The sequence below is a fragment of the Cynocephalus volans genome, chromosome 6 (assembly GCF_027409185.1).
Source record: "Cynocephalus volans isolate mCynVol1 chromosome 6, mCynVol1.pri, whole genome shotgun sequence".
Classification (NCBI taxonomy): domain Eukaryota; kingdom Metazoa; phylum Chordata; class Mammalia; order Dermoptera; family Cynocephalidae; genus Cynocephalus; species Cynocephalus volans.
In genome coordinates, this window is record NC_084465.1 from 33,638,988 (window position 1) to 33,654,721 (window position 15,734).

The 15,734-nt window shown below is 37.5% G+C and overlaps 1 protein-coding gene across 2 annotated transcripts in view; it reads left to right on the forward strand.

The window, feature by feature from the left end:
- The window catches only part of AASS (aminoadipate-semialdehyde synthase), a 48,160-nt gene extending 36,520 nt beyond the window's left edge, over positions 1-11,640 (forward strand). For both annotated transcript variants that reach the window (XM_063099468.1, XM_063099469.1), the window contains 6 exons: positions 3,603-3,770; positions 5,897-5,992; positions 8,499-8,614; positions 9,274-9,362; positions 9,899-10,075; positions 11,249-11,640. In XM_063099468.1, the coding sequence (XP_062955538.1) occupies positions 3,603-3,770; positions 5,897-5,992; positions 8,499-8,614; positions 9,274-9,362; positions 9,899-10,075; positions 11,249-11,367 (765 nt within the window). In that variant the 3' untranslated portion in view covers positions 11,368-11,640. The remainder of the gene's footprint in view (positions 1-3,602; positions 3,771-5,896; positions 5,993-8,498; positions 8,615-9,273; positions 9,363-9,898; positions 10,076-11,248) is intronic.
- Positions 11,641-15,734: the final 4,094 nt, after the last annotated feature.

Here is a 15,734-nt window from a genome sequence, read left to right on the forward strand (position 1 = left end):
TGAAAGCTGCGTAACAGAAAGAGCGAGAGATTGGGTGTCAGTGGGGCTGGCTTTGTGCTCTAGCTCTGCCATGTCTGACTGGTTGGATGAGATTTGGGTTCCTTGTCTGAAGATAAGGGCAATAATACCAGCCTTCCAGGGATCTTGCTCAATAGATTGCAACTTGCCTAGCAGTAGCTTGTCAGGCATGTCATAAGTCTCCAGCTAATATTAGCTACATGAAGAAATTAATGGTCTTGAGAGCTCAGGAAAAGCAAAAGATTATTTTCAGGCAGCAGAAGTTGTATTTGTTGAATTTGGAGTTTTCCCCTTTCATCCTGAACTCCTTTTGTGAAAAGGAGTGCTTTTTGCATTTCCCTGACACCGTGGAGGATACCAAGAGAAAACATGATGCTCTGCTTTTCTTTACTAAAATGATACTTTTTTTCAAGGTCTCTCTCAAGTTTCCTCTTGTGAATGGAGCTTTTCCTGACCACTCCAGTTCCCATTCACTATTATTTTGTCTGAACTCAATCAAAGTATCAGACATTTTGATTGTCTGTGTCTAAGAATTTTCTGGGTGCTATATTATTCACTCAGTAATTCAAGTGTATCAGTCTGTCTCCCAAGCCAGATTATTAAACTTCTTAAAACCTCTCTTATATTCTTGTCCCTCCACTCCCTCTGCCACCATCACACCCCATGACAGATCTGCCTTAAATAATTCACAGAATCATAACGGGGGAGCCAGGTGACCTTTCTGGCTTCTGCTTAAAGTTGGAGCCTTAAACTTTTCTAGAAATTAGGCAGTGGCCTATCAATTGGGATATAACTCATTGTCCTATATCCTTGCAGTAATTTCCAGCCACTAATTCTATTTCTTCTTCTTTTTTTTACTAATTCTATTTCTAATATCTGATCTGATGCCTCATAAATCTGACTTCCTTCCACATATTGGGAGACAGTGATTTCATCTTCTCCTGGTTCTGTTTCCTCCAGAGGTGGTGGTATATTTTCCTGTACTTGTGGCATCTGGGAGTGACAGTGCAGAGCTTTGTCATCATCTCCTGCAGCCTCCTCTCCTAACCTACCCCAGTAAACATATACTCTAAGTAAGAACTGTGCTTGCTCTGCAAACATATCTTCAAGACTACCTTGACTGAAGCACCCAGCTCTTCCTTTTTAGGAAAATAGGAGCTACTGCTGCTTTCCCGTTGCCGGCAGCCATTCCTAATACAGTTTTCAGATACATCACTGGTGGCATAATCTGCAGTGCTGTACTTTGTCAGTATCTCTTTCAAAATACTGAACCAGAAATAAGCACAATTAAGGGGACAGAGTATCACAGTAGAAAGAACATAGACATTGGAGTCACATAGACCTGGGTCCAAATCTGTCTCTGGGTGTCTCTCTTAGCCTCAGTTTCCACATCTGAAAAATGGGTTATGGCATGGATTAAAGATAATATATATAAGGCACCTGGCACATAGTGGGCCTGAATATGATTGTCTGTATATTTCCAGTGTTAAATTCCTTGTTAATTTAGTGATCAAGCTTATTGCGATTATTTGAATATTTGTTCCAAAGCATATGACTATGTGTGTGTGCAGGGGGTGTGGGGAAAGAGTTGGACTCAGAGAAGCTGCATCAGCGGTGAGGAATGAGCCACTGCTTCTGCGGGAGTGGGTCTTGGCCGTGAGCATTGTCAGGATAGAAAGAAATGCACATTCTCTGTGAAATAGGTAAATATGTCTTTCTGTCTTCATCCAAATCATTAATAAAATATTAAACAGGGCAGAGATTATTATTGAACCTCATGGTATGCCATTAGAAATACAACTCTGAATTGATATCAAATGATAGTGATTACTCAGTAATTTGGGGTCAGATTGTTTGGCCTCTAAATGAATCATTACCTTTTAGCTTATATTTTCCTATTCTCTTCACAAGAATTTCACAATATACTTTTGAACCAAACGATTTATTTCTGGTTGGAAAAGTGCTGGAATATCATGGGCTTCATTGAATTTTTCTTTGAAAAGTTTTCCTGACCTTCAAATATGCAAACAAAACTTTAGAATTGCCATAGGTTATAGGAGTAAGATGAAGTCGAGACCTGAAGGGTCAACATTTGTCTTCTTAATTATATTTTCTAAAAATTTAGAATCCTATTAGAAGAAATTTGTTTTAAAGAAATAGTGCAGAAATGGTCCCTGTGGAAATGTTTACCGTGCAGAAGGGTTTACAAGAAAATTAAATGAAAGGGATTCCACACATCCATCTGATTCTCTCTCTTGGAATTTAGATCATGCGGGACACTCTGCAAAGTGAGCCTTTTAACTAAAAAGATTTCATTGGTCCTGACACTGGAGTCAGTACAGTCCTTTTCCTTCTGGGGTTTCAGCCATATATGAATGGGTTTCTGTTTTCTCTTTTATACCAAGGCACATGCAGAACCCATCTGCAAATAAACTATGGGAATGATTAACTCTAGCCAAAGACCCCTTCATGTGAATTCTTCTAAATCCACCTTAAGGTACCCTTGTGCAGTGTTGTTTTGTGTAGCTTTAGACATGTGGTCAGAAACTGTTAACAGTGGTATAACCATGACAAAATCTACTTCCATTAGCAGCCCCAACCAGAATTCTCAGCCCTGATTTTATCACTCCAGAATGCATACCATTAACTCAAGGACAATTATAAATCTCACAAACTAAAAGAAAATTTAGCCTTTTAATTAAAATCAAAGACAAAAATATTCTTCAGTGCATTTTGGATCTGCGATGGGGGATGAGAGGGTATGAGTAGGAGAAGTACTGAGATATCAAAAGAGCTTGGGAACCAGTGACTTAACCTCTCAACAGCAGTAAATTCAGGGGTAGCACTTATTTTTCACAGTATATTCATAGCAATGTCTTTGTTGTGAGGGAACATCTCCTCTCCACCCCGCTTTCACCATCTGCAACACGTATATGGAGGTTTGCTGGTCTAGGCTTCGAACTCCTTGTAGTTGCTCAAGCACAGTTCCTGGCACTTGGTAGATGTTCAGTAAGTGTCTGCTCAATGGATTAAGGAGTGAGTGAAAGACAGGAATTGTGTCTTTTCATCACTCTCCTCATCTCCTCCACAAGTTGTGTGACTCCTGTCACATACACAGTAGCTGCTCAGTAAATGCTAGCCGTGTGAATGAAATGTACAAGAGCCGTGCCTGACCTGGCACCCACAGGGGTGTGGGAATAAAGAAAAAAGAGTGAGAATGTTGCTGTTGCTATTTGAGCATAGAAGCTATTTAAATGAGTATCTGTTGCTTTTAACTTATTGTTTATTTTTTTAAAAGGCAAACTCTAGTGGGACATAATTTAGTACCATTTGATCCAAGGGCAAGAAAAAATTGAAAACAAGACTTTATGTTTAGAAAAACTAAATGCTTTAAGTTAGTTTTGAAAGCCTGGGAAAATAATGGCCTTGTGAATTATGATATTAATGGAACACCTTGAGTATGGGATACTCATTAAAATTCTTTTTCCAAACCTCTATTGCTTTCTTTTGTGCAAGTAATGCAGATAAACCCAAACGAGAACAAACTGTTGTAACCCTATGTGTGCCTTTTCAATGTTCCTCAGGTTGTGAATGTTGCAGGGGGAGTCTCCTTTCTCGATGCAGTTACGCCCATGGATTATTTCCCAGGATTAAATTTGGAAGGCTATCCTAATAGAGACAGCACAAAATATGCTGAGATTTATGGCATTCTGTCTGCTCACACTTTGTTGCGGGGGACACTGAGATATAAGGTAAGCAGCTGTTCTCTAGATTCAACATGTTGCCAGTTTTGTTGTAATTGATATGTACACTTGATTTTGCTTAGTAGTCAAAGTATTTAAGATGGCAAACCAGGTTGGAGTCTATTTTCTCAGGAATCTTTCGATTGAATGTTTTATGAGATTCAACTCAAAATAGCAAGAAGAGAATTTATTGATTCATTACGAGTTGTGGCAGGCAGGGGCCACCTTCAGGTTAAGTGGGATTTGGGAGTAAAGGGACCTCGCCAGGACTCAATTTCTTTTCACCTCTCAGCTCTTCCTTCCAGTATTCACTGCAGTGTCAAGTTCTCCACTGCAACAAGATGGTGCCTCTCGTAGCCTATGAGGTTAAAATCAAGTGAGAATGAAAAAGTACATCTTTCTAATAGATAAAAATATAATTTTTGTCTTATTAGCTGGGGCTGATCCCTGAGATCAATGGGATAAAATGCTGATAGGCTTTGGGCTACCTTCTATGTCCTTAGAGTTGAAGATGGAGTCAATATCATCAGAAACACATGGACTGGGGCTGGGGAAAAGGGAAAGGGTGAGAGGGGCGTCCCCAAAGCAAATCTGAAACGTTTTTTAACCACAGGATGGGGAGTACATTTTAGGAGCATAAATACAAATGTGCACTACACATTTATTGAACACAAAAGAGCAGTTACATGTATGACCGAATCATGGCAACGTTTGTAAAAGTTTAGATCTTAGAAGCAAGCTGGGGGTATTACTTTTTTTCCCTCCTGTTTAAAGTGTATTTACATTGAGTTAATGCAAACAAATGTGAATTCTTTTATCAGTAACCTTATTTAAACAGTATAACCTTCCAGAAATCTGAAAATTACTAGTTGACCACACATTCAATGGTGAAATCTCTGATGCCTATAGGAACTATTTTATATTCTAATAACTTTGTTCCTCCCTAAAATTATTTTCCACACTTTTTCTTCTCTCTCTCTCCCCCTTTCTCTCTGCTTAAGCAGTAATTGCAGCAGCCACAATGTTTCTTATTCTGGTCCTTCCATTTCCCCTGCTGATTTGCACGTAGGAGAAGAAACTGTTATGGTCTTCCTGAACTTCATTTGTCATTTAGAATCTATTATCCAGTCATTTGTTCTCTTTTAGCAGACTGAAATGTTGGAATGTTGAGTAATGGGCTGAGTGCATGGGGATGAAGGAAATAACATACACATATAATAGAATTAATATAAGTATATAATTTCTCTGCTTCCTATACCTACACTCCAGCAACTGAATAGATGATTAATTATAATTTGTGTTAATTGCAATGATAGAGGTATGTAGAAAATTCTACAGGAATACAAAGAAGGGAGTGTTCACTCACCTAGGGGGCTCACCAGGTGTGCGAAGGTGGGTCCTAAGGGAGGAGTAAGCATTTCACAGGAAGTAGTGCAGGAGCAGCATGTACAGAGGCCCTGGTCTCTGGAAGAGCATGGCATGTTTGGGGAATGGTGAGACGTGAAGATGATGATTGTGAGTCAGGCCGGAGGGCCATATTGTGATGGGTTTTATGCAGTATACCAAGGACCTCAGACTTCCTCTGAAAACAATGAAGACACATGAGGAATTTTTATCAGAGTGGTGATAGGGTCATATCCACATTTTTGAAAAATCTCTTCAATTCCTACCTCTTTTCTGGCTTCCTGTAAGCCTTAGGGTAGTGGCTCTTAATGAGTAGAATGTATTGTCTGCTTTGGGGAGGATATTCTTACAAGTTCCTCCTCCCATTATGTTATAAGAAGGAGCCCAACTGACTATTCTATTAAATAATATCCTGCTGAATTGACAGCATATAACACATGAGGGAGTTTGCCCTTATGCTGACAAAAATACCACTCACATGTTACCCAGAAACAGAAGTAAAGACCCAAGTTTTGCAAGGTCTCTTACATAAACCAGTGGAATTGTTGTGACACTCTTGATCTCCATTTGAGCTTGGAGGTGGGTTGTATCCATATCAACAATACAAAAGACTATTTTCAGCCTGTTTTCTAAATAAGTTGCAAAGATAGATTTCTCTTTTCAAAAAAGCTTTAAATTGTTTTTCTTCGAAGAGGAAATTTTCATATACTGCTTATTAATTCCTGTTTCAGGGATATGCCAAAGCTTTAAATGGATTTGTAAAATTGGGTCTGATAAACAGAGAAGCATTTCCTGCCCTTCAGCCTGAGGCCAGCCCACTCACATGGGTAAGTGACTCCAGAATTGTGAGCTGTTCTTCAAAAAATACTTCTGAAATGGTCAGATGTACACTCTGATTTGAACTAGCAAAAGACCCCATCTGTAGTTTATGTTGAGGAAGATAAATCCTAACACTGAAGTCTCCTTTCCCTTCACTGTAGTGTGAGGATGGAAAGGGCATGGAGCTGGCAGCCAGGCCTGTTCCCTGCAGCAACTTCTACCATTTGAGCCCTAAGAAGAGATGCATTTGTCCTCTGCATTGGACTCTGGGTGCTTCCAGTTGTATAAGTGGTGACCTAGTGACAGGACTCACTTGGGCCTCCTGAAAGTGATAATCCAGGAGAAATGCTGGTGTATCACGGAACCAGATTGTCAACCCCCAAATTCCATCAATCCTCTCATTTGGCCCTTCACAACCATGTGTAATTTGAATTTCAGTTACTGAGTTTATACCTATATCTGTGCTGTACCAAACTTTTAGGATCTTAGGGTTGGAAAAGGACTTTGAAAGCATGGAACAGAACATAAAGTAGAGCTTCCGCTAACTGCCAGGGATTAACTTGTTACTAGCTGGCCATTCAACTTAAACTAGTGTGCTCATATTCTAATAGAAATGCTGAAAATGTATCACGAGGAGAAAGGGACCAATATTGCTAATCTCATTAAATCTCCAAAATAAACTTTGATATTTTTGCTCGCCAGTTGCTTTTTTTTGTGTACCTGTGAAACTTTCCAATCTAAGTTTTATCCTTAATAAAGTTACTTGTTGGATAGGAGTAAATAAATATCTGTAGAGAGAATCTGGGGTGGAGGAGCTGAGTTGGGGAGGTTGGTACAGGCACTCTTACAGGTGGTCCCAGTGTCTTGGTAACTATAGTATAGAACAGGGGTCTACAAACTTTCTTTGTAAAGGACTAGACTGTAAATATTTTAGGCTGTATGGTCTGTACAGTATCTGCCAGAGCTACTTGGTTCTGCCAAAGGCAATCTATAAACAAGCGAGCAAGACTATGTTCCAATAAGCCTTTTATTTAAAAAAAACAGGTGTGAGCCACATTTGGCCTGTAAACCAGTTTGTTGACCTCTGATCTAGAGCATGGCCTTTCCATTGGGAGCCTGGAAAAAGTCTTGTTTAGAAAGTAGAAAAAGCTATGGCCACTGTTTAAGTGTTCCTTCTTTGATATTTTGTTTCCTGAAAGGTCTTTCTCTTCTCTTGAGTCTACAAAAAAAAACCTCTAGTTGCTATTGGCAACCACAGCAGTAAGCCACTTTATCTTGGCCAAAATTGACTGCTGCAGGGTGGAGCAGAATGGGTGATAAAAGTGATGGAGAGGATATACAAAGGCAAGAAATGCGCTGGTAAATATGGTGCCAGCTGTTTAGTATCGAGTTGATGTTATGACTCTCATTGTTATTGCTGAAATGTCATTGTGGAATGCCATGCGTTTCTTTTTTTTTTTTTTTTGGATTATATGTACCTGTAGGGTACAACGTTGATTTTCAGTAATTGTATAGAATGTGTGGTGGTTAGATCAGTATAGTGAGTTTATTCATTGTTACAGTATGCAATCATTCCTTGTGTCCATTGACCAAGTCCTTGTTACCTTCCCCCTTCTCCTCCTCCCCTCCCCTGCCCTTTCCCACCTATAGTTTTTTGAAAGTTCAGGGTATTACTGTGATTGTTGTTTGTTTCTTTCTTTCTCTCTGTCTCTCTTTCTTTATTGTTAATTTGTTTAGTTATGGATTCAGCTTCCAGTTTATAAGAGAGAACATGTGGTATTTCTCTTTCTGTACCTGGGTTGTTTCACTTAGAATAATTTTCTCCAGGCTCAACCATGTTGTTGCAAATGGTAGAATTTCATTCTTTTTTATGGCTGTGTAGTATTCCATTGTGCATATCTACCACAATTTCTTTATCTAGTCATCCATCGATTGGACATTTAGGTTGGTTCCATCGCCTAGCTATGGTAAATAGAGCTGCAGTAAACATGGGAGTGCAGGTACGCCTTCAATCTGATGTTTTCCAATTCTCTGCATATATCCCCAGGTGTGGGATTGCTGGACCATATGGAAGTTCTTTTTGTAGTTGTTTAAGGAACCTCCATACTGTTCTCCATAATGGTTGTACTAATTTAGAGTCCCACCAACAGTGCAGGAGGGTTCCTCTCTCTCCACATACTCACCAGCATTTTTTTTTCTGTCTTTTTTATAATAGCCAGTCTGATTGGGGTGAGGCGATATCTCAAAGTGGTTTTGATTTGCATTTCCCTGATGATTAGTGATGTTGAGCATTTTTTCGTATACCTGTTGGCCATGAATTTCTTGATTGGTAGGGATGCAGACGTGTGTTTGCATGTGTATGTGTATGTGTTACAACTTGCCATTTCTAGTTATTTCTGATTTAGAAATTTGTGGTGCATTTGAGGTACAATGTCTTCACAGGATAATTTTTTAGTTGATTTACTTTCTATTTTATTAGGAACTTTAAATTTTAATCTTTATTTTTCTAACCAGAAAGAACTCCTCTGTGACCTAGTTGAGATTTCACGTTCCTCCAAGCATGATGTGCTTAAGGAAGTTGTCCTTAAGAAACTAGGAGGGGACAGTACCCAGCTGGAGGCCGCTGAATGGTAGGTATCCACCATTCAACTTAGAGCATAATATATTGGATCAAATGATTGTTTGGTCCTTTCTAGTCAAAGTAAGGTCAAAACAGAACCAAACATTTTACATTTGTCTTTAATTTGCTGCGCTAATGTTGGCCTGTTGTAGAGAGATTACCACGTACCATGTTCATGTGGAGATAAGAAGTAGATAAAGACAGGAACTCAAGAGCAATTATAATTTGAAAACTACTTACACGAAACAACTTACCACTCAGTTTCTGAGCAAAGTGAGATATTTTTGCTTTTCTGTAGAAGTTTCTCTGAGTATTTCTCTGACTACTTCAAAACATTCATTCACATTACTGCTGTGCAGCTGGTATACATAGGGTGGAAGAACTAATCTGTAAATTAATCTCATGAAAGCTTTGTAAAAACGTGGACTTATCTCTGCATTATTTCTGTTCTGCTCCAGGGAGCAGTGGCTGGGGGTTTATGATGATGAATCTGAAGATTAAAGCATTATTATTGTTTTTGTTATTTTACAATTTAGGAGAGTCCTGTAACTTGGAGTACCATCTTGTGACTCTGCTCTTAGAAAAGAAAATTCAAGTAGCTACCCCTGCTTCCCTAAAGAGAATATGTGTAGGTCTTGACCTAAGGCAGCCATCTCTTGTGCTTTTCAGGTTGGGCTTACTTGGGGATGAACAAGTCCCTCAGGCAGAGTCCATCGTAGATGCACTCTCTAAGCATTTGGCCATAAAACTTTCCTACGGTAAGCCATGGGGTATCAGTTAAATATCTCTGAAGAAGAATCATAAGATAGAGACAGTGCAACCAGAGAATTAGATTGGAGGGCTGAAGCCAAGCAGGGGGAATGGGGAAGTGTGCTATGAGGAAAAGGGTAATTGGGCTATCTTTTCCGAGGGAAGAATATGAGAATTATTAGATAAGAATGGACTAGGATAATATAGGAAAGGAAAAAGAAGTTTTAATTTTTATACATTAGGGAAATGTTGAAGGAGCATTTTGGGGAGCAAAGTGCGTGGCTGCTATAGCAGTGTCCTTGTGTCTGTAGCCAGGCTATAGTAATACCAACTTGGACAAAGGACCGTGATCAGAGTTATAGTTTCCTTGAGCTTTTCACTTGGTCTTTGGGCTAAAAAGCAGTATAGATATTTATCTAATGACTATATATATATATATATATATATATATAAGAAAGGAGAGCATAAGGGCAGGAATATGGGACAAATATACAATATCTGAGTTGTAATCATGGTGGCTGTTAAAAATGTCGTTTATTTTAAGGCCCTGAAGAAAAAGATATGATTATAATGAGAGACAACTTTGGAATCAGACATCTTTCTGGACATTTAGAAAATAAAACTATTGATCTTGTGGTTTATGGGGATGTCAATGGCTTTTCAGCCATGTCTAAAACTGTCGGGTTACCCACCGCCATGGCAGCCAAAATGTTGCTTGACGGTAAGTTCTATTCATCTGAGAATGGATATCACCTCCAAGTCATTCAGTGCTTGGACATCACATAATTACTGTTGAGCACAACACTGGCATTCACTAAAAGTGAGCCATCTTAGAAGATCCAAGCACTGGTTGACTGGGTGTTCACCTTGTGGGGAATAAAACTCACGGGCTTTAGAGTTAGGCCTGCTTTCTGTCCAGCTCTGTCACAAGATGGCTGAGTGACGAGGTGCAAACTCCTCAGCTCCTCTGAGCCAGAGTTTCCCCATCTTTTAGTGGGTCCCTAATTGGTAGGGTTGTTGTGATACTTAAATGAAATAACACATAAAGTTACTGCCACATAGAAGGGCGCACAGGGAATGTTAACTCCCTTCCTTTCTTTTCTTGGGTTTTTGCTATTTTGGGAGTGATAATTCTGAAATAGCAGAGGATATTCACTTCCATATCCTCAAGAATACAAACCATGTTTTACTAATCTTCATATCTCAGCATGTTATTAGTACTCAATATATTGGACTAAATGAATCAAAATTGTAGCTCTCCACTCTCCCCTTGAGATCACACATACATTCAATAAGCACTCCCTCTGTATAGAATACCACATTTGGCCCTTATGAAAGAATGAGGGCAGTAGAAAACATCAAGCATGTAAATGTGAAATCTACAATGGCATATCAGATAAGGTCAAATTAAACTACCTACTTTTACCAGAGGGAGGAAGTGATAAGGGCTGGGTCATAATGGCCTTTAAGGAGACTTACTGTTTCAGCCATCCTAAGAGGTGCCTGTGCTCAAATCATCAGAATGGTTTTAATTCATGCTGTTGGTGTTATGCCTTTTTAGAAAATCACATCAGCAAAATAAGCAGTTTACTTTACTTTCTTACTTTTTATTCTTTGATTGTCTTGGCAGTAATTCAAGCAGTCAGGTGTACAGTTTCTGACACTGTCCTTAAGTCCAGCTGTGCTTTCAATCTAAATTTAACACAGAATGTCGATTAAGTAATAATTTAGTAGGGAAATTTAAGCAGCTATTAAAAAAAATTCCTAGGCTTCTAACAACGCATTGACTCTGAGTTTACTGTTGGGTCATACCTTCTGTGTAGAGATTCTTACTGGGGAAATTAATCTTTAACACCATCTTTAAAATGGTCATTACACATTTATTTTCTTCTAGGTGAAATTGAAGCCAAAGGTCTGATGGGGCCCTTTTCGAAGGAGATCTATGGACCAATACTGGAGCGAATTAAAGCAGAAGGCATCATATATACTACACAGAGCACAATTAAACCATAATTGGAAATTATATTTTGTTATTATCTTCCCAGGCAACAGAACTCTGAATATTTGTGTGGCAAACATGCTTGCTAATGTGCTATTTTAAAGTACATGATATGTTTTGAGTAAGACAATGGTGTTTTTGAAATATGTCTCTATCTTAATATAAAAATTTTGGAATCTGAGATGCCAGTCATTACCCAAAACTTTAATAATTCTACCAGGTATTTTTTTCATATGTAAAAGTGGTAATTGATAGTGCTATTTGTTAAGTTATTGTGCCACTTTTTTTCTTATAAGACCATATTTTCCTATAATGAGCAGATAGTTTTACTTTTTCAGTCAGAAAAAGTTTCCTCATATAGCTGTATTTTTGTATTTTTCAAATTGATTCAGTTAGATACCTTTGGGTTATCTATCTGCAAATCTTTGCAAAATGGCATTTTATGTGTTTTTTGTAAAGTTATGTTTTATTTACTAAATGTTTTTCCTTATAGTTTTCTCTTGAGTATTTGAAAAGAGAAACAGATAAGATTAAGTCACAATCCACGTGATCACCTCATTAGCTCAGAAAAAGTATTTAACAAAATTCAGTACCCTTTCATGATAAAAATAGCAAACTAAGAGTAGAATGGAACTTCCTAAACCTGATAAAGGGAATTTATGATAAACCCATAGCTAGTATTATATTTAATGGTGAAAGACTGAATGAATTTACTCCTAAAATCAGAAACAAGACAAGAATGTTTTCTCTTGACACTTCTATTCAACTTGTACTGGAGGGTTGAGCCAAGGCAATTGACAAGACGATAAAAAGTATCTAGATTAGATAGGAAGATGTTAAACACTATTTGCAGATGATATGATCTTATGCATAAAAATCTAAAAGAAAACCGTAGAAAATCAAGATGTACTCTTAGAAAGATTAGAACTAATAAATGAATTCAGAGAACTTGCAGGATACAAAATTAATATACTGAAATTAATTGTCTTTCTATACAGTATTAATGAATGAGCCAAAAATGATAATAAGAAAACAACTCTATTTTCAACAGATCAAAAGGAATGAAATAGTTGTAGAATTGGGAGTCCAGAAATACCACTCACTTTTATGATCAATTGAGTTTTGAAAAGGGTACTAAGACAACTCAATGGGGGAAAAACAGTCTTTTTCATCAAATCGTGCTTGGAAACTTGGATATCCACATGGAAAAGTTGGAGCTCTTTCTCATACTACATATAAAAATTAACTCAAAATGGACTTAGGACCTAAATGTAAGAGCTAACACTGTAAAAAAAAATCTTTGAAAACAATATAGCATAAATCTTCATGATCTTGGATTAGGCAATGGTTTCTTAAATAAATGACTCCAAAAATACAAGCAACGAAAGAAAAAATGGATAAATTGAACATTATCAATATCTAAAACTTTTGTGCTTCCAAGAACACCATCAAGAAAGCAAAAAGACAACCCACAGAATGAGAGAAAATTTTTGTAAATCATATATCAGGTAAGGGAGGAATTTGTATCTAGAATATATAAAAAACTGTTATAACTCAGTAATAAAGAGACAATACAATTTAAAAAATGGACAAAGGATCCAAACTGTCAGTTCTTCAAAGAAGATATGCAAAAGGCCTGTAAGCACATGAAAAGATTATCAACATTATTGGCCATCAGGGAAATGCAAATCAAACCTACAGTGAGAAACCACTTTATACCCACAAGAATGGCACTAATCAAAAAGATAACAAATGTTGGTGGGGATTCAGAGACATTGGAACCCTTGCATACTGCTAGTGGACACATAAGAGAAATGAAACCATGTGTTCACAGAAAAACTTGTAAATAAATATTCATAATGGCATTCTTCATAACAGTCAAAATTGAAACAACCCAAATGTGCAGCAAGTAATAAATGAATAAACAAAATGTAGCACATCCATACAATGGAATATTATTCAGCAATAAAAAGAAGTGAAGGCCGATACATGCTGTAACATGGATGACCATTGAAAACATATTGAGAGGAAAACCAGATGTAAAAGGCCACGTATAGTTTGATTTCATTTTTATGAAATATCTGGAAGAGGCAAGTCACTATATAAAGGAAGTTAGGTTAGTGGTTGCCTAGTCCTGGGAAGTTTGGGAGAAAAATGGAGTAACTGCTAATGAGTTTGGGGTTTCTTTTAGGGGTGATGAAAATGTAGAGTTGATTGGGGTAATGCTGGCATAAGTCTGTGAATATAGTAAAAACCACTGTAGTGTATGCTTTGAATGTGTGAATTGTATGGTATGTAAATTATATTCAAGTTGTTATAAAAATATTGAATTACAAACAAGGTTTATTTGTTTTCTCCTTGGGGAAAAACTCTTGCTTTTAGAGATACAGATTAAGTACCTATTTGACTTTCATGGACTGTGCTCATATCCTGGCATAAGAATGAAACTAATTCTGCCCTTGAAATAAGCAGGTACCACTACTGGGGTATATGACAATTGAGGAAACACCTCCTGTGCAATTTGAAAAGGACCAAAGTTGATTGGTCTTGTCCCACCTGTCACAAATAATATATGGAGATTAATATTCCACTAATAAGTAAAAGCATTTTTGTTATGATTTTTTTTGACCACAACATATAGTTAAACACAATCAATTAGGAAATAAAACATCTCACATTAATCCCACACCCAGTGTGGATTAATGCTGAGATTGATGGAGAACTGGGGGAACTGGCACCTTGGGTGGGAAGGGGAACCTGTTGAGCTCTCAATAAAATTAATGGGTTTGGGCTTTATGATAATGATGAATGATAACGGGGATATGATTGAAGAGCTGATTGAATGTCAGTGTTGGTGGTGGTGATAGAAAAGAAAACATCAGTAAGCTTAAATAAAGCTAGATATAATCAAACACTGCATTGGCTCTCAATAACAACTTTTCCTGCAGAAACTTCAATAATAAGGGTGGTGGAGGTACAGTGCAGAACTTAGTAAGTGGATGATAATTATAAGCATATGGCTCTACCAGAGGTCAGCAGATTTTTTTTTTGTAAAGGGACAGACAGTAAACATTATAGTCTTTGCAGCCCAAAGGTGTCAGAACTGCTCATTTCTGCCCTTGTGAGAAAGCAGCCATAGAAAGTACAAAACTGAATGGACATGGTTGTGTTTCAAGAAAACTTTATTTGCAAAAAACAAGTGATAGGCAAACTTAACCCTGGAGCAGACTTGATCCTGGAGTTTGTGGACCCTTGGTTTAACCATTCTGGTAGACTCAATGCCCACATCCTCCAGATCTTTCTACCTCTTTTGTCCTCTTCCAGATGATACCATTATTTGTATTGTCTAGGTTTCCTTGTTCTAGACTCATGAAACACTAGAATACACTATACACAGTATGATTGGTTCAACAGCATACTAGCTGTTTTCTTATCCACAAAAAGAGGATAACAGTAACTTCACAGGATGGTTATAAAGATAATAAAAAGAGATGATAATGTAGGAGAAATGCCTGCCACCTAAAAGATGTTCAAAAGCATTAGTGTTCTTCCCTCTTTTGCAATAACATATTGCCTGAAGTTTATGTTGAAATTAATTAAAATTTTAACTTTGAGATATTTTCAATCTTTTGGATACCTTTGGAAGACTCCTCAAAGATCCATGCTGCTCACACAAGCCCTAGATGTATCTGGTCCTTAATGAGGACTTTACAGTGATTGTAGAAGTAGAAAGGACCACAACAATCACTTGGTCAAGTCTATGATTTTACAGAACAGACAATGTGCCTCACAAAGTTAAATGACTTGCCTAAGGTGTCAAGACTTAATATTGAAATTTGCCTTCTGAAGACACCCAAAATACTTAATAAAATTCGGGAACACTTTGATTCATAAAATATCTCTTAGGGTGTGTTACTTATTAGGACCACCACTAGCTCATATGGTGCTTTTTTGAAAATTAGAGAAGGGCATTCCTTCAAAACATTTGTATCTGTCAAAAAATTGTCCCCAAATATATAATTCATTGGTGAAACATACTTTACTACCCTCTGACAAAAAACTTATAATAAATATAGAAATCTTCAATGTCATGATATGATTAGCTGCCTCTTAGAGGCAGTGCACAATTAGCACAGCCATGCAAAGCAGATGATCTTATTCTTATCTGCAGTACCAGCTTTCTTTACAATGGCTTACATTTGATTGTTTGCAGCAGAACTACATTTACCAGACTTAACTTCCATTGGAAAGGATCCAGTGAGAAAATCTGGCTGTTCTGGAGCAATATTTGTTAGTCACTGATAGCTCATCTAACAATTTCCTTTTGGCAATTTTGTTTTAGTTCTAATATTCACTTTTAATTTTTATTTCTTAGTAATAA